Raw genomic sequence first — 20,070 nt, forward strand, 5'->3', positions numbered from 1 at the left:
TTTTTGGACACCGATTATGGCCGATTACATTGCATTCCATGAGGAATGCGTGGCAGGCTGACCACCTGTTACACAAGTACAGCAAGGAGCCAAGGTAAGTTGCTAGCTAGCATTAAACTTATCTTATAAAAAAACTATCAACCTTCACATAAATCACTAGTTAACTACACATGGTTGATGATATTACTAGGTTAACTAACTTGTCCTGCGATGCATATAATCAATGCACCGCCTGTTAATTTATCATCGAATCACAGCCTACTCCGCCAAACGGGGGATGATTTAACAAAAGCGCATTCGCAAAAAAAGCACAATCGTTGCACGAATGTACCTAACCATAAACATCTATGCCTTTCTTAATATCAATACACAGAAGTATATATTTTTTAAACCTGCATATGTAGTTAAATGAAATTCATGTGAGCGGGCATTATTAACTAGGGAAATTGTGTCACTTCCCTTGCATACAATGCAAGCAGAGTCAGGGTATATGCAGCAGTTTGGGCCGCCTAGCTCTTTGCGAACTAATTTGGCAGAATTGTACATAATTAGGACATAACATTGAAGGTTGTGCAATGTAACAGCAATATTTAGACTTACACGGAACCCAAACCGGCTGCGCGCGTGTGCCATCGTGCATAAATATATTTTGTCCCCCTACACCAAACGCGATCACGACACGCAGGTTAAAATATCAAAACAAACTCTGAATCAATGACATTAATTTGGGGACAGGTCGAAAAGCATTAAACATGTATGGCAATTTAGCTAGTTAGCTTGCACTTGCTAGCTAATTTGTCCTATTTAGCTAGCTTGCTGTTGCTAGCTAATTTGTCCTGGGATATAAACATTGAGTTGTTATTTTACCTGAAATGCACAAGGTCCTCTACAATTAATCCACACATAAAACGGCCAACCGGATCGTTTCTAGTCATCTCTCCTCCCAGGCTTTTTCATCTTTGAACGTATATGGTGATCGGCATCTACACTTTCATAGTATTACCACGACGACCGGCAAAACAGTTCATCTTTCAATCACCCACGTGGGTATAACCAATGAGGAGATGACACGTGGGTACCTGCTTCTATAAACCAATGAGGAGATGGGAGAGGCAGGACTTTCAGCGCGATCTGCATCAGAATTAGAAAGGAGTTCTATTTTAGCCCATGGCAACGTAGATGCTCGTTGGCGCGCGCGAGCACTGTGGATGCAATAATTGAATAACATGGATTTCTAAATAAATTTTGCAATGCTCGCGCACGCGACGTGTCCGGTCTGATCAGCATGTTAGGGTTGCCACCCGTTCCATAAAATACAGAACAGTTCCGTATTTCACTGAAAGAATAAACGTTTTGTTTTCGAAATTATAGTTTCCGGATTTTACCATATTAATGACCAAAGGCTCGTATTTCTGTGTTTATTATATTATAATTAAGTCTATGATTTGATAGAGCAGTCTGACTGAGCAGTGGTAGGCAGCAGCAGGCTCGTAAGCATTCATTCAAACTTTACTGCGTTTGCCAGCAGCTCTTAGCCATGCTTAAAGAACAGCGCTGTTTATGACTTCAAGCCTATCAACTCCCGAGATTAGGCTGGCAATACTAAAGTGCCTATTAGAACATCCAATAGTCAAAAGTATATGAAATACAAATGGTATAGAGAGAAATAGTTGACGCGTCATAATTCCTATAAAAACTACAACCTAAAACTTCTTAACTGGGAATATTGAACCACCAGTTTTCATATGTTCTGAGCAAGGAACTTAAACGTAAGCCTTTTTACATGGCACATATTTCGCTTTTACTTTCTTCTCCAACACTGTTTTTGCATTATTTAAACCAAATTGAGCATGTTTCATTATTTATTTGAGACCAAATAGATTTTATTTATTTATTATATTAAGTTAAAATAAAAGTGTTCATTGAGTATTGTTGTAATTGTCATTATTACATAATTATTATAATAATTGTTTGTTTTTAAATCGGCATCGTCTTTTTTGGTCCTCCAAGAAATCGGTATCGGCATTGAAAAATCATAATCGGTCGACCTCTAATGACAAGAAAACCTGCCGATGAAAAGCAGTTTCACTGGAACTTTGTCAATATTATAATTGCAAACCAACATGAAGTTAAGGCCACCAAAAGTAGAGAAGACATGAGGAAAAAAATTCCACATAGAAGTGGATCTTCTTCGGAATTGTTCTATCCAATTGATCTTAAAAGTATTATTTAAGGTAGTAAAGTCCAGAAAATTCAGCCCACCATACTCATATGTGTTCATTACAACAGTTTTCCTAATGTAATGGGTACGGTTTCTCCACAGAAAGTTGAAAAGCATCTGGTCTATCGCCTTGCTTATTTTACCGTCAAGATATAAAGATAGAGCGCCATATGTTAGTCTAGAGATACCTTCGGCCTTGGTTATTAGGACTCTTCCTTTTAAAGATAAGTCCCTCTTTAGCCATTGATTTAGCTTCTTCTGTTTTTTTTTAATAAGAGGGTTAAAATTTAGTAAGCCTCTAGACTTCTAATTCTTTGTAATGGTTATGCCTAAATATAAGTTATTTCACTGGAATACCATAATATGAAGGTGTCACACAATCTTTGACAGCCATGAGTTCACATTTATTCATGTTAAGATATAGACCAGACGCTTTGGAAAAGGATTGTATCACATTGATCGATATGGGAATTTGGTTAGCGTCTTTCAGAAAAAGTGTAGTATCATCAGCCAGTTTTATAATAATTGCCTAATTCCTCTCTTTAACTCAAATCTAGGTGAGGTGCCATATTTCAATTTGATAGAGCTGTTACCATTTGTATAGAGAGTCTTAATAGCCTTAAAGAAAATCCTTAAAGCCAAGTCTCTCAAGGGAGTGGAGAGAAACTGATGCTCTACTGTGTCAAATGCTTTATAAAAATAATATGAAGCTATCCTCGGTTATTAGGTCTGAGTAGTCAAGTTTGTCTAATAGTAGTCTGATATTGTTAGAAATATGTCTGTTCCTCATAAAGCCAGACTGTGTTTCATCAATGATTGCATCCAGGACTTCTTTAATTATTTTTGCAAGTAGTAAGGCTAATATCTTATAGTCATTATTAAGAAGACAAATTGGACGGCAGTTATCGATGAGCAGCACTTCTTTGTATTTAGCAATACATTTTTGGTCCTCTGTAATAACACCATCAATGTTTAACTTTTGGATAGTGTTATTTGTAGAGTGACATTTAGGATGAATTCTGTTTTCCCTCCATTTTTTCCCTAGATCTAATAAAGGCTCCTTCTGCTTTTAATCTATATATATTATCCAGTTTATTTTGTAACTCAATCAGTTCCATCTTCTCCTCCCCCCAGGGGCCGGCTGGGGTTCTCTGAGAAAGGAAGTTATCTTAATGATCACCTTTTCCTCCTCAGCTCTTCTGGTCTTAGCAAGATTACTACCATGTTTCTAAGGTATTTGGACACCTACATTTAAAGAGCTCCCAGTTCTTGCAATTAGATTTTTGTTAAAGTAATGTTAAAGTCCCCTCCTATCAATAATAACAAAATGGGAAATTTAGGTAACCAATTAAGTATATGTTTCTCTACATATTCAAGCAAATCATCCTTCTCATTTTTGGTGTTGTACCCGTAGAAGTTTCCAGTAATGAGCGTAATGTCATTGTAACTGATCACAAGACAAATAAAGTGACCAAAGGGGTCACATTCCGAGTGTAGAATTTTAACACCAAAGGTATTTTTCATAGTAGTGACACCAGCGGAGCGTTCAGATCCATGGGAAAGCCAAATATGGTTGCTCCACTGTGACCTCCAGAAGTTGGCATCAGCAGAAATTGAGTGAGACTCTTGAAAAAAGCAAAAATATGTTTTTGTTTAGCAAATAAAAATAAGGCCTTTCGCATTGTTTCGTAACCCCCTAGCATTAGGAGAAACTATAGACAAAGACAAACCAACAAAGATTATATAAAAGTATAAACTGTGGGATGAGTCAAAAACGTAGGAGTAGTGAACGTAAGCGATAAGGAACCGAGATCTGCGCCATTTAAGTCAACTTAAAGTGTGAAATAGCTTATACCATAAACTCTGAGTTAGTTGTTATCCGGCTTTTGAAATTCAACTCATCAGAAAATTATGTTCAAGACCAAACCAAGGGTTCTCAGTAGTAAGAGAGACTAAAAACCCTCTTTAGTGTAATCAGGAACTACTCTGAGAAATAAAATACAAAATAATAATTTAAATAAAAAGGGTAGGTACTATTTTAAGTGCATATGAAAACTGATCAGAAAAAAATTGAATAAAAAATGTTTTACATATACACGTTCCTAAGACCTTTTTCACTTGGAAATAAGTATTAATAACTAAATAGAACAATAACCGTGTAAATTAAGTAGGGAGGAGCCAAGGATTCCGGAGAACGCGGACAATTCCCCAAAAATCCGTGACCCAGAAGTGCGATCAGGATGCCTTGGGTCTTACGATTAAACAAATGTCACGAGGAAAGGGAAATACCTCGTCAGTTGTACAACTGAATGCCTTCAACTGAAATGTGTCTTCCGCAGTTAACCCAACCTCTCTGACCCCCCCTCACACCTTATTATGAGCAGTACAGTAAACACATGCTCTGAGACTATTGTTCATTAATTGGTTAATGAACAATAGTAATTTTTTCATATTTTTTTTTCATAGAAAAAATAGCAGAGACTTGTCCATCAAATAATATGTAAGGGAAAACCTTCATCTAAATATCATAGTCTGCGTTTACAGAGGCAGCCCAATTCTGGTCTTTTCCCCACCAATAGTTTTTTTTGCCAATAATTGGTCAAAAGATCAGAATTAGAGGAATATCACATTGTTTTTCCAATAAAATAACAAATTATCATATTAATATGAGAAACTCACCTGTGCTTTTCATAGTGAGAGTGAAATTGGATACAGTACGTGTTGTTTATTACTGGTTCTACATAATCACACATTGGCCAGTGTAGAGATCACACACACATAAGTCTGTGTGCTTGAAGGTCCACGTAGGCAAAATCAACTCCAACACTGAAATGTCTGTTTATTTCGTTGAAATACAAAACACTAAGGATTGCAAACAAAATGTATATAATTCTGAATTACCCCATTCATAATACACAGACATGCTAAAATGGATGAATTTGTGATACTTGGTAAAGTACTGTACAAAAAGACGTTCTGAGCAGGCAGTTAGTCAATCAATCTATTAGGATGCAGCGAGGCGGGACGACCACTACTTCCTTCAAAGCTGTGTCCTTCTAGCCTACTCCAACTGAGAGGAACTTGAAAGAACTTTTCTTTACATCACAATTTATGTCCAGCAATATCCACTAGTGTTGCTGCAGCTAGAAAAAATGGTTAAGGTGTTGGCAGTTGCTGGACCCGGGTTCAAGTTCACTACAATATACTTCCATGGTTGGTTTCATTGGGTACGGTTACAGGCACACAATAACACGATTATTGTTAGTCAGATTAATGTAATAGTTTGATTAAAGCGTTTACATGCTTTGCGAGAACGATCGCCAATCAAAATAAATGTTCTACTACAGCAACAATCTTCTTTTTGGGAATCCTATTTGATTCGGAGTTTGGACATATAAAGTTTATATGTAAAACCTGTCTAAGATGCATACTTTCAGTTCTTCCGAACTCAAACTTGCGTTGTTGGTGCTAGCACATGCACAGATCACATTTTTGATTTATTTAACTAGGGAAGTCAGTTAGGAACAAATTCTTATTTACAATGCCGTTATTGTAACTCAGATGAAGGTGTTAACATGCTCTTATAATTCAGAAAGATTGCTCAGAAAACCAGGTGTTTTAATCAGCGTATGCTTACTTTGATTATGACCACACAGCTATTAAGATAAGCAGAATAAGGCGTTTACGTGACTAATGCATACTCGGTCTACTGCAATTATCAGTTTAATATAAAATTATTAGTGAGCATGTAAACATATTCATTGACTCTCCCTTTTAACTGCCCTTAATTTACCCATTTTTAGCAACAACTTCCGAGTCCATTGGAGAGTATCTGCTTAAACAAAAGTGAGGCGTAGAATAGTATTCCCTGCTAAATAATAGTTTTTGTGCGATTTAATATTCACAGACCTATGCCTCCCCTGAATCAGATGATCCCCCGCCAAACACACAGGCACAACCACACACATTGATTGGAGACAGCTTGTTTCAATTACAGAAGTTTCCCAATGATTTTCTACCTGCAGCAACACTAGTGTAGGATAATGGTGGAAATATTGGTAAAGCACAGTGGCTTTATATCCCTCACTTTTACATAAAAACGGGGGAAAAAACATATACGCCCACTAATAACCCTAAATACAATCTTGCATTAGTTTTATGTTAATTATTAATCAATAAAATAACAATTTATTTCACACAGTACCAGAAAAAGAAAAAGCCAAGCTAAGTGGCATATTAGTAGTCCATTACAAAAAAAGGCACTTGGTATAAAATATTTAAATGATTTGGTCCTCGTTACAGTATTGTCCACAGGCAAGACACATCCAAAATACTTTGCTTTAAAATAATATGAGAATGTATATGGCTAAAATCAAAGGCACATCTCTTTACTTGGGCTGTGTTTACACAAGCAGTGCAGTTTTGGGCAAAATACCAATTAATGAGGAGAAAAATCTGAATTAGGCTGCCGGTGTAAACGCAGCCTTTATGGTTCATGATGTATTGGTACAATAGACTGCACTGTGTCTTGTGTTATTCCATTATGTTTCCCCATTAGAAAACCACAACCGCTTTGGTCATTTTACACACACACACACACACACACACACACACACACACACACACACACACACACACACACACACACACACACACACACACACACACACACACACACACACACACACACACACACACACACACACACACACACACACACACACACACACCTCTTAACGGACGTAGAAAAATGTACAGAAAGTGCATGGTTCTTGTTTGTGGTGCCATAATACAGCTCCACTGATTACTCCTGTATTTCAGAGGTATTTCTAGTTCTCAAGTTGACTGCAATTGTTTGAAATGACAATTCAATATGTAACAAAAACAGACTGGCACCCAGACTAGTCCTCCTCATCTATGAAGGGGATGTCCAGGTCTGAGAGGTTCCTGCTCATTGCCTTGGTGTTGGGCTGGGGGTTATGTCCATCTGGTTGGTCTCTGGGGCCTGTGGCTGTAGTTCTTTGGGCCAGGTCAGCAGGCTTAGGAGGGCACTCCTGCCTCTGGCTCCTCCACAACAGGTTCACTCTGCCTGGTGGAGACACCAGTCTGGATTAGTCTAATAGTAGACAGCCTGGTAGAGATACTCTGGATTAGTCAAATAGTAGCTGATCCCAGATCTGTTTGTGCTGGGCATGACAATTATAGTCAGAGGAGTTAATAGTCGCTCTGGATAAGAGCGTCTGCTAAATGACTTAAATGTAAATGTAAATGTTAATATAATATTATACATGTAGGCAGTCCCGGGAATAGAAAACCCAATATCCTGGGGTTGCAAGCACCATGCTCTACCAACTGAGCTACAGAAGACTAGTTGGCTAAAGCGCATACAGATCTAGGACCAGATTAGTGTTATGATATGGGGGTAATTTAATGTTAGCACACAATTAGGCAACACACTACCATGACACACATCCACACTCCATTCCCAGGTGGTAGCACTAACCGAATAGGGGCTGGAAGCCTTGATAAGTCCACATGTGCGAGAAATCAGTGGATTAGCTACCTGTGACCAGAGGCCTCTTGGCCTTTTTAGTTCAGGCATACCTCTTCGTAGTTTTCTTTTTGTATATCTTTTTTTTGGGGGGGGGTCACCCTTTTGAACAACAAACAATAATTTGCTTGGACTGGCTGATCTAAAAGGTAATGACGGAGCTGATGCCGGTAAGTTTGCTGTCACCTGGGCACATGTACAAACAACACAGTCCTCATAAGCTGATTTGTCACCGTCCTCTGCCGATTTTTGAACTTCAACTCCTATTGAATAGTGAAATCCTAAGTATAAATATGTTTTGTGCAAATGTTTTTTTTATTTTTTTTTATTTTTTACAATTGCAAACTTCAAAGAATAGGGCATCAAGGAGTTGGTCTGATGGTGCCTGCTGATGTCATTGGCCTCACCACTTGGTTACAGACCAGTTAACTAGGCCTAAGATTGGCGCCGTCTTCTAGAAGAAGAAGAACATGGCTGACGTTTTACATTCTCCCAACCAATTGTGCTATTTTGTAATTTCTTTTGCGTTTGTGTAACTTATTTTTTTACTTATTGTGCACATAATGTTGCTGCTACCGTCTCTTATTGACCGAAAATAACTTCTGAACATCAGAAAAGCAATTATTCACCGCAGACTGGAAGAAACGTATCCTTTTAACGAGTCAGACGAGAAGGATTTCCTGCTTTCACTGGAACAGGCTCAGATCCATGCCTTTAGCGTGAAGAAAAGACGCCGGAAAAGAGGACGCAGATCGGGCAGACTTTTGAGAATCCGGTGGCGAACGAGTAAACTCCCACTGCCTTCCATTCTTCTCGCTAAAGTGCAATCATTGGAAAATAAAATGTATTACCTACAATTAAGATTATCCTACCAACGGGACATTAAAAACTGTAACATCTTATGTTGTTTCACCGAGACGTGGCTGAACGAAGATACGGACAATATAGAGCTAGCGGGATTTTCCATGCACCGGCAGAACAGAGACGCTACCTCTGGTAAGACGAGGGTTGAGGGTGTGTGTCTTTTTGTCAATAACAGCTGGTACCGCGATGTCTAATATTAAAGAAGTCTCGAGGCATTGCTCCCCTGAGGTAGAGTACCTTATGATAAGCTGTAAACCACATTATCTACCAAGAGAGTTCTCATCTATATTATTTGTAGCAGTCTATTTTACCACCACAAAACGAAGCTGACACTAAGACCGCTCTCAACCAACTCTATAAGGCCATAAGCAAAGAAAATGCACACCCAGAAGCGGCGCTCCTAGTGGCCGGGGACTTTAATGCAGGAAAACTTAAATCAGTTTTACCAAAATCCTAGATCACCTTTATTCCACACACAGAGATGCATACAAAGCTCTCCCCCACCCTCCATTTGGGAAATCTGACCATAATTCTATCCTCCTGATTCCTGCCTACAAGCAAAAACTAAAGCAGGAAATACCAGTGACTCGCTCAATACGGAAGTGGTCACATGATGCGGATGTTACACTACAGGACTGTTTTGCTAGCACAGACTGGAATATGTTCCGGGATTCATCCAATGGCATTGAGGAATACACCACCTCAATCATTTGCTTCATCAATAAGTGCTTCGATGACGTCGTCCCCACAGTGACCGTACGTACATATCCCAACCAGAAGCAGTGGATTACAGGCAACATCCGCATCGAGCTAAAGGCTAGACTTGCCGCTTTCAAGGAGCAGAAGACTAATCCGGACGCTTATAAGAAATCCCGCTATGCCCTCCAACGAACCATCAAACAAGCAAAGTGTCAATATAGGATTAAGATTGAATCAAACTACACCGGCTCTGACGCTCGTCGGATGTGGCAGGGCTCGAAAACTATTACGAACTACAAAGGGATACCCAGACCTGAGCTGCCCAGTGACGCGAGCCTATCAGACGAGCGAAATGCCTTTTATGCTCGCTTCGAGGCAAGCAACACTGAAGCATGCATGAGAGCACCAGCTGTCTCAATGATTAGTGCCGCCCCGTGGCACTCAAATCGGTAGACATGAAGTGCTTTGAAAGGCTGGCCATGGCTCACATCAACAGCATCCTCCTGGACACCACTCCAATTCACATACCGCCCCAACAGATCCACAGATGACACAATCTCAATCGCACACAACACTGCCCTTTCTCACCTGGACAAAAGGAACACCTATGTGAGAATGCTGTTCATTGACTACAGCTGAGCGTTCAACACCATAGTGCCCACAAAGCTCATCACAAAGCTAAGGACTCTGGGACTAAACACCTCCCTCTGCAACTGGATCCTGGACTTCCTGACGGGCCACCCCCAGGTGGTAAGAGTAGGCAACACCACGTCTGCCATGCTGATCCTTAACACTGGGGCACCTCAGGGGTGTGTACTTAGTCCCCTCCTGTATTCCCTGTTCACCCACAACTGTGTGGCCAAACACAACTCCAACACCATCATTAAGTTTGCTGACGACACAACAGTGGTAGGCCTGATCACCGACAACGATGAGACGGCCTATAGGGAGGAGGTCAGAGAACTGGCAGTGTGGTGCCAGGACAACAACCTCTCCCTCAATGTGAGCACGACGAAGGAGCTGATCGTGGACTACAGGAAAAGGAGGGCCGAACAGGCCCCCATTAACATTGACGGGGCTGGAGTGGAGCGGGTTGAGAGTTTAAGTTCCTTGGTGTCCACATCACCAACGAACTATCATGGTCCAAACACACCAAGACAGTCGTGAATAGGGCACGACAAAACCTTTTCCCCCTCAGGAGACTGAAAAGATTTGGCATGGTCCCCGGTTCCTCAAAATGTTCTACAGCTGCACCATCGAGAGCATCCTGACCGGTTGCATCACCACCTGGTATGGCAACTACTTGGCATCTGAGCGTAAGGCGCTACAGAGGGTAGCGGGAACAGCCCAGTACATCACTGGGGCCAAGCTTCCTGCCATCCAGGACCTATATAATAGGCGGTGTCAGAGGAAAGCCCATAAAATTGTAAGAGACTCCAGTCACCCAAGGTATATACTGTTTTCTTTTCTACCGTATGGCAAGCGGTACCGGAGCGCCAAGTCTAGGACCAAAAGGCTCCTCAACAGCTTCTATCCCCAAGCCATAAGACTGATGAACAATTGTGGCGGAAGAATCAGAATTAGTTGTGTAACATAGATCATTAAGATGTCTTATCTGCATAATATGCTTATGTGATATACTTGTTATTAGAATGTATCCCTTCGGACCTCGTCTTAGGGGCCAAACTGAACGATAATTTATAGCGAATGCTATCTGGCTACGGGATACTCATGGCTACGGGATACTTCCGTTCAAAACATCTGTGGTTTGTTATGTGGACTAGGGGGTGGATCTTTGCTATAAAAGATCTCAGTAGCCTTTGTGTTGGCGCTCTCAACGGATCATCAGAGATGGTGATTCGTCGACCAGCCATCGCTATTGCAAAGCTCTCACTATTAAAGATTTAGTTTAAGTATAACTCTGACTTGTGTGATAAGTTTGTCTCTCCTCATTTGATAGTAAAGAAATGAACCACCAAACAATTCATCAAATCGCCACCGGACAATTTACATCGACCCCCCCCTCCCTTTTGTACACTGCTGCTACTCGCTAGTTGTTTGTTACCTATGCATAGTCACTTCGCCCCCACCTACACGTACAGATTACCTCAACTAGCCTGTACTGAGAGCATTATTGAAGCTAGTAGTTGAGTACAATTTGCTAAAGACCAAGTGGCAATAATGTTTTTGCAGATAGATTTGGACCCATGCAAAGCGTTAAGATGGTCTGCGGTAACAATGACTATCCATTTTATAAATTAACTAGAGAAGTGTTTTTGCAAGTGCAGTTCCATTGGGATTTCACTAAAACAATTTAAGAAATGATTTATTTGCAATCGCACACTGACTCGGTACTGGTGCCCCCTGTATATAGCCTTGTTATTCTTATTGTGTGTTACTTTTTATTATTACTTCTTATTTTAGTCTACTTGGTAAATCTTTTCTTCTTGAACTGCAATGTTGGTTAAGGTCTTGTAAGTAAGCATTTCATGGTAAAGTTTGATTTGATTAAGACCCTTAGACTTAGCAGGTGGAACAATATTAGCAAGCTAGTTAATCGGTTTCGTAACACTTGTACAACAGGGACTGGCTGACAGTCGGCATGCTTGTGATACTAATACAAAAAGTCAGTCAGAAATGCAGTAGATTGAGCAAGCACACACCCTGAAATACCATTGTAAACGGTAAATTATTTTCCTGGTTACACAAAACCAGCGCTAAAAGCATGCAGACCCACTTTACAACTAGCTACTGTAGAAGGTGGCATCTTGAAAGGGAATCCACCACTTGTTTCTTCAAAAATCTCTCCCCTAATATAGCCAGTAGTTCGCTAGCAGGAGTGGGGAAAACACAAACGGATATGTCAACCATGCGACTTCCAATGCGCCAGACGTAGAAAACAAGACTTTGTTTTACAGCCTGGTTTAAGAAAGCAAGTGCAATCACAACACAATTATTTTCACATGTAATTTCAAAGTAACTACCTGGGCTGTAAAATAAAGTGTAGGCTGTAAAAGAATGTGTTACCGAAAACAAAGAGTTGAAGTGAATGAAGGCAGAGGATGGTGAAGGCTTACCGTACCTCTCTACTGACCTTCTGACTCTAGGCTTCTCACTCTATCCTCCAGCAGGCTCTCTGAGCTGATAGACAACGACAATCTGGACTCTGAGTCGTCAAAGTTCTCCTGCTCCAACTCTGGCAAGCTGCACGCCAGTTCCTCCCTGCACACACACACACACACACACAGGAACCAAACAGCATATATTGTACCACTAAGACAGTGTCTCTTAATATATTCCTGGGACTGCACCTTTTTGTTCTAGTCCAGCACTATAACACACCTGATTCAACTAACCAAGGGCTCAGTGATTGTTTGAATCAAGTGAGTTAGTGCTGGGTTTAACAAAACTGTGCACCCAGGAATGGTCCAGGAATGTATTGAGGAACGCTGAGCTGTATGGTATATTGTGCATAGTTCAGTCAGATGTGTTAGTGCTGGGCTAGAACAAGATTTTGCACCCCATAACAGAGAACTAGAGGAGCCTCAGTCTCTTCACTCACTTCTCCTGTTTGATGGATTTGATCCTCTCGATGAGGGTCCTCTCTGAATTCATGTCTATATCCGACCGGTTAAGATCGTCCATTTGAGGTACATCCAGCTCTGATGAAGGTTTCTCTAAGAGCTGCAGATATATAGTATGAGTCAATATACCAGACAAGACAAATCTTTTTGGGAACGAGGGAACCATATTCCCAAAGTGAAATTCCCAGTGGGAATTGGTATTTGGATCACCAGGTTTACATATTCTCAGATGTATTACACACAAGAGTATACCAAACATTAGGACCACCTCCCTAATATTGAGTTGCACCCATCCCCACTTTGCCATCAGAACAGCCTCAATTCTTCGGGGAATGGACTCTACAAGGTGTCGAAAGCGTTCCACTGGGATGCTGGGCCATGTTGACTCCAATGCTTCCCACAGATTTGTCAAGTTGGCTGGATGTCCTTTGGGTGGTGGACCATTCTTGATTCACACGTGAAACTGTTGAGCGTGAAAAATCCAGCAGCGCTGCAGTTGTTGACACAAACCGGTGTGCCTGGCACCTGTTCAAAGGCACTTAAATCTTTTGTATTGCCCATTAACCGTCAATGGCACACATGCACAATCCATGTCTCAATTGTATCAAGGCTTAAAAATCCTTGAACTTGTCCCCTCCCCTTCAACTACACCGATTTTGAAGTGGATTTAACAAGTGACATCAATAATGGATCATAGCTTTCACCTGGATTCAGCTGGTCAGTCTGTCATGGAAAGAGCAGGTGTCCTTAATGTTTTGTATACTCAGTGTATATCAAGTTTATAAAGTATGTTGTAAACACGTCATTGATCTAGGGTTGCAAAACCCCAGCTTTCCCCAAGCTCGTTTGTTTTTCCTGGACGATTTCTCAGAAACCTGAAAACGTTTTCAGAATTTTGCAACCCAATGTGATATCAAAGCAAAGTTACGGTGGAACCAAAGTGTTCTTCCAGTGTCCTGTCTACAGTGTGAAATGGTAGCGACAGTTATTCGTTATTTTATTAGCAGGATCCCTATTAGCTGTTGCTAATGCAGTAGCTACTTTGACTGGGGTCCACACAAAACATGACATAATACAGAACATTAATAGACCGGAACAGCTCAAGGATATAACTACATACATTGTAAATACAAATAACAGAAATAAAAAAGGTCCTGTACTAATGTAATGTACTTACAGTGTTCTGTCTCTTGAGCATCAGCTTGTTGACGGCCAGGGCCTCAGCGAACTCCAGCTGTGTGATCTCCTGCATCTTCTCAGTGTACCGTCTAAACTGTTCTAAGATCAGGATCTCTACACACCTGGTGGGAGAGAAAGGACAGGGCTTCTCACAGCAAAATACACACAAAATGTTTACTAAAGACTACATCTTAAACTCAAGTGCAAACATCACATCAGTGCATTGGCTGTACATGAAAGTGAGTCTACAGGCGTTTCTCACATTAGAATGCCACTAACAATAAAATGTGTTTAAAAAAAAAAAAACGCCCTAAAATAACCACATCAGCCCTCTTTGTCAACATTACTACCACTGTAGTGATGTAGTGTAGTCTCACGTGGTTATCTTGGAGATGTCCTTCATGCTAAGGAAAGGGTCTGTGGTGTCAGGGGATCGCAGGATGCAGGGGGCAAACACTATGGCCAGGGAGTTAGCAGACATCCTGTTGTGCTCTTCCTCCTTTGCCACTCTAGAGGAAGGAAATATCCATCAGTCTGACACAACAGGTCTATTCTCATACTGTAACATGGTTAACCTGTCATGTGGCATAATCAGGGCCCAAAAGTTTTTCCTGGTCAAATGTGATTAGGAAACACTCCGGGACCGAAGGAAAAACTCAAGGCCCAAAGCATAGCATACGAAAGCCTTTGTATGGAAGATGGTGGATTGCTACTGTCAGTCAAGATGCATGGCGATGTACTGTACAGGTTATTGAGTGATGTGAAAACGAGTGATAAGTAGAAAGACCATTATACCCATATACTGTAGATAAAACTGATCCATCGGTCTGCTGCTACCTACCTGACCAGGTGAAAGACCAGCCTCTCCAGCGTGTTGAAGTTAGAAGGGGGGAGGTCGTCCAGTTTCTGGTAGACCGCACGCAGCTGTTCAGATTGCTCTGGCAACTCTGCAGATGAAATGAACAGTGTCAAATACTTTGACATACTGTACTACTAAAGTACTTCAGGTGGCTAATTTAGCTTGATTGGCGTGCAAGGTGGACGAAGGACTATTCCATTGAATCCAGTGTATGGGGCTAAATCCAGTTCAACACAAGTATTTGAAACGGATTTCTCTGGCATTTCTTAATGAAAAACAAATGGAAAAATACTTATTGAACTTCACACAACTATGACAACTCAATTTCATTTTTTGCTACGTTGTGCCCTACTGAACACAGCCCACCAGACAAACTCACCCACAGCGTGCAGGAAGTCGTTGTAGAGGCTGAAGGTAAGGAGGGGCTCAGGCAGCTCTCTGAGCCAGCGTTTCACCAGACCTGTCACCGTGTGGATGGAGTAGTTCTCAAGAGTTGCCCTCTCTGGGTCTGACAAAAAATACAATTGTCTTGTGTTTTTTGTGTGTGGTAAGAATTGTACAAATAAATTGAATGAATGTATAAATGAAAAACAGAAACATGACTTTATGGTAAATGCTGTAACTACCAGTATACTACAATAGTGCGTGAATGTAGTGCCATTATTGATTGACCAACAATTACAACAGTTTAATACAATAAAAAAAGGTTTTGTTGATTGTACTAAACCAAAAAGGACATTCAGGGTTAAGGTAGTGGTCTTACTGGTCTCCAGTAGCTGGTGCAGTTCCCTGGCGCGGCAGGCAGAGCCAGACTTGCGGTAGATGCCCTCTGTGTACAGGCCGTTCATCTCCACATGCTCCAGCATCATCTGTACCACCATAGGGATTGGGTAGGTCTTACTGGTCAGAACACACACCTCTACCCCAAAGTGCAGATGGCCTGGTACCCCATCGTCCTAACACACAGACATAGGATGCACACTGGATCAAACAATAGTCCTGACAAACTTTACTTGACAAACTTTAAAAACACTTGACCCATGTAGTGCTGCTTACCAGCCTGGCGCATCGTGTTGAGCAAGCGTTGATGATTTTGGAGAGGCATTTCTTGTGACATATCAATTTGCAAGCTAAAGGACCGAACAAGGGGGACAAGAACACAATGGTAAGAAATGTGGAGTCTGTTCTAATGTTACAATTAGGGGTGCTGGCAGCGAAGCTCGTTTTTGAATGAATTCCATTTTTTCCTCCACCTTTGTCACAATATCTCAACGCCCAATTGGTTAAAAAAAAAGTATACTTTGGCAATACACGTGCAAGTGACACTTTCTTACGGCATAATTCCATATTCATGTCCCTGGTCTTTTCAATGGGCTTGACGATTATATTATAACATTGGATTAATATATTTCTGCCGGATGCAGAAATGTTTGCCCATTGAATAACATTCAAAGCCTATAGAACCAACAAGCCAACAACTGCTACTCAGACACCAAAAACAGCACAAATTCCCCCATAGGTGGCGCTCTAATAAGCATTCAAAGTCCAAGGCTCAGCCACGCTGCCCAGTTTAACGTAGAACAACAAAACTATAGGAGGAGGAAGATTATTTAAGATACTTTTTCAGAAGACAGGCAAGGACTCTGTTGTCCTGGCACCATTGGGGTGGCACAATTGGGGTGCTAGGACAGAGAAGAGCTTGGACTGGGCTGAGCGGGAGCCAAGAGACCTGAGGTGGCAGAACGGAGTGCTCGGGTTGGGGTGTAGGGTTTGAGCATAGCCTGAAGGTAGGGAGGGCAGTTCCTCATGCTGTTGCCTAGGTAAGCACCATGGTCTTGTAGTGGATGCGAGCTTTGACTGGAAGCCAGTGGAGATTGTGGAGGACCGGGGTGACATGAGAGGACTTGGGAAGGTTGAAAACCAGGTGGGCTGCAGCATTTTGGATAAGTTGCAGGGGTTTGATGGCACATGCGGGTAGCCCAGCCAACAGCGAGTTGCAGTAGATGGGAGAGGACAAGTCCCTTGACTAGGAACTGCGCTGCTTCCTGTGTGAGTTAGGTTCTTACTCTAGCGATGTTGTAGAGCATGAACCTGCAGGAGCTAGTCACTGCTTTTGATGTTTGCAGGGAACGAAAGGGTGTTGTCCAGGGTCACACCGAAGTTCTTTGTACTTTGGGAGATTACATGGCTGTGTGCTCGATTTTATACACCTGTCAGCAACAGGTGTGGCTGAAATATCCGAATTCACTAACTTGAAGGGGTGTCCACATACTTGTGTATATATAGTGTATATTTCTGTTGTAATGTTCTCATCTATGTTATAAATATACACTCGCCGGCCAGTTTATTAGGTACACCACCTCGTTCACAAAAATGTATCGCTCCTACAGATTGTCAGGTGGCCGTGGCTTGCTATATAAAGCAGGCAAACAGGCATATAGTTACTGTTTGAGTAAACATTAGAATGGGCAAAACGAGTGATCTAAGCGACTGAGCAAGGTATGATCGTAGTTGCCAGGCGCGCCAGATCCAGACACGGCCGCCCTCCTGGGCTTTTCACACACGGCAGTGTCCAGGGTTTATCGAGACAAACAGACATAACTGAGCAGTACAACAGTGGTGTACTGTTGTCACAGATGGGCTATTGCAGCAGACGACCACACCATACACTCCTATCAGTGGCGGCTCCAGTGGGCACGCAATCACCAAAACTTGACAATTGAGGAGTCGGAAAATATTGCCTTGTCTGACGAATGCTGTTGCGTCATGCTGATGGCAGAGTCAGGATTTGGCGTAAAGTAGCATGAGTCCATGGACCAATCCTGCCTGGTGTCAACGGTACAGGCTGGTGGCGGTGGTCTTGGCACACGTTAGGTCCCTTGATACCAATTCAGCAACAGACGTTTCCGACACCTTGTAATCCGAAGAATTCGGGTTGTTCTGGAGGCAAAGAAGGGTGTCTGACCCGGTACGAGATGGGTGTACATAATAAACTGGTTATTCTATGTTCTAGTTTTATGTTCTAAGATGGTGAACAACAGACAGTGTTATCTGTAGGCTACTCACCGCTGCACATGTAGGCCTTCTCCATGCCCCAGATGTAGGAACCACACAGGTCACAGGTCTGCATGATGTTCACCTGGTACGTACTGAACATGTGATCTAGAGGGCTGTTGGGCTTGAAACAGTATAACACACATCAGATAGGGAGAATGACAGGCAACCTGGGACCTTACATACCAAAGTTGCGTGCGACAAAAAAAATACTAAACCCTGCGTGAACTTGACAGGAAAGTGTGCATATCTCCACGCAAATCTCAGACCTTGCGTACGAACAACTTCTAATGGTTGATCAACTGTATTGGAAGCAAATATTGTTCTTTGGGGGAAATGGTGGTGTTTGATGCACAGGAATTATAATAATGATAGGCTAATAAAAACATTACAACGTAGCCCTAATGATAAAATATGAATTTTCCTTTGGTAAGAGAATCGCATAGCAGCATGCCGCCTAATATATTTATTTTACTTTTATTATATGCTGTGTGTTCGGAAAATATTCAGACACCTTGACTTTTTCCACATTTTGTTACGTTACAGCCTTATTTTAAAATTGATTAAATATTATTTTTTACTCAATCTACACACACTACCCCATAATGACAAAGCGAAAACAGGTTTTCAGAAATTTGAGCACATTTATTAAAAAAAGATACCATATTTACATAACTATTCAGACCCTTTTCTATGAGACTTGAAATTGAGCTCAGGTGCATCCTGTTTCCATTGGTCATCCTTGAGATGTTTCTACAACTTGATTCGAGTCCACCTGTGGTAAATTCAATTGATTGGACATGATTTGGAAAAGCACACACCTGTCCCATAGTTGACAGTGTATGTCAGAGAAAAAACCAAGCCATGAGGTCGAAGGAATTGTCCGTAGAGCTCCGAGATAGGATTGTGTCGAGGCACAGATCTGGGGAAGGGTAACAACACATTTCTGGAGCATTGAAGGTCTCCAAGAACACAGTGGCCTCCATCATTCTTAAATGGATGAAGTTTGGAACCACCAAGACTCTTCCTAGAGCTGGCCGACCAGCCAGTCACTCTGACAGAGCTCCAGAGTTCCTCTGCAGAGGTGGGAGAACCTTCCAGAAGGACAACCATCTCTGCAGCACTCAACCAATCAGGCCTTTATGGCCAGACGGAAACCACTCACTCCTCAGTAAAAGGCGCATGACAGCCCACTTGGGAGTTGCCAAAAGGCACCTAAAGAACTCTCTGACCATGAGAAACAAGATTATCTGATCTGATAAAACCAAGTTGAACTCTATGTCTTGAATGCCAAGCATCACATCTGGAGGAAACCTGGCACCATCCCTACGGTGAAGCATGGTGGTGGCAGCATCATGCCGTGGGGATGTTTTTTTAGCGGCAGGACTGGGAGACTAGTCAGGATCGAGGGAAAGATGAATGGAGCAAAGTACAGAGATCCTTAAGGAAAACCTGCTCCAGAGCACTCAGGACCTCAGATTGGGGCGAAGGTTCACCTTCCAACAGGACAATGACCCTAAGCACACAGCCAAGACAACGCAGTAGTGGCTTCGGGACAAGTCTCTGAATGTCCAGCCAGAGCCCAGACTTGAACCCGATCTAACATCTCTGGAAAGACCTGAAAAAAGCTGTGCAGCGACGCTCCCCATCCAACCTGATAGAGCTTGAGAGGATCTGCAGAGAAGGGGAGAAACTCCCCAAATACAGGTGTGCCAAGCTTGTAGCGTCATACCCAAGAAAACTTGAGGCTGTGATCGCTGCCAAAGGTGCTTCAACAAAGTACCGAGTAAAAGGTCTAAATACTTATGTAAATGTGATATTTCATTTTTTTTATTTTTTAAACCTAAACTTTCTAAACCAGTTTTTGCTTTGTCATTATGGGGTATTGTGCGTAGATTGTGGGGGGGGGGGGGGGGGGGGGACACACACAATTTAATACAAGGCTGTAACGTAATAAAATGTGGAAAAGGTCAAGGGGTCTGAACACTTTCCGAATGCACTGTAGGCCTAATTCATACTCATATTGCAGGGCATGTCTCTCCTTTACTGACATGACTGG

General features: G+C 41.9%; 1 protein-coding gene across 14 annotated transcripts in view; it reads right to left on the bottom strand.

Moving 5' to 3' along the window:
* Positions 1-5,043: 5,043 nt before the first annotated feature.
* Positions 5,044-20,070, bottom strand: part of LOC139559507 (unconventional myosin-IXb-like) — a 72,878-nt gene continuing 57,851 nt past the window's right edge. For 5 of the 14 annotated variants that reach the window (XM_071375565.1, XM_071375573.1, XM_071375566.1 and 2 more), the window contains 10 exons: positions 18,024-18,135; positions 16,014-16,087; positions 15,721-15,913; positions 15,337-15,465; positions 14,940-15,045; positions 14,476-14,607; positions 14,097-14,220; positions 12,898-13,019; positions 12,430-12,557; positions 5,044-7,310 (listed from right to left, as the gene is read on the bottom strand). In XM_071375565.1, the coding sequence (XP_071231666.1) occupies positions 7,123-7,310; positions 12,430-12,557; positions 12,898-13,019; positions 14,097-14,220; positions 14,476-14,607; positions 14,940-15,045; positions 15,337-15,465; positions 15,721-15,913; positions 16,014-16,087; positions 18,024-18,135 (1,308 nt within the window). In that variant the 3' untranslated portion in view covers positions 5,044-7,122. Of the gene's footprint in view, positions 7,353-12,417; positions 12,558-12,897; positions 13,020-14,096; positions 14,221-14,475; positions 14,608-14,939; positions 15,046-15,336; positions 15,466-15,720; positions 15,914-16,013; positions 16,088-18,023; positions 18,136-20,070 lie in introns of all 14 variants that reach the window. The other 9 variants (XM_071375570.1, XM_071375572.1, XM_071375571.1 and 6 more) reach the window with 9 other exon arrangements.

Source organism: Salvelinus alpinus, chromosome 30, assembly GCF_045679555.1.
Source record: "Salvelinus alpinus chromosome 30, SLU_Salpinus.1, whole genome shotgun sequence".
NCBI lineage: Eukaryota > Metazoa > Chordata > Actinopteri > Salmoniformes > Salmonidae > Salvelinus > Salvelinus alpinus.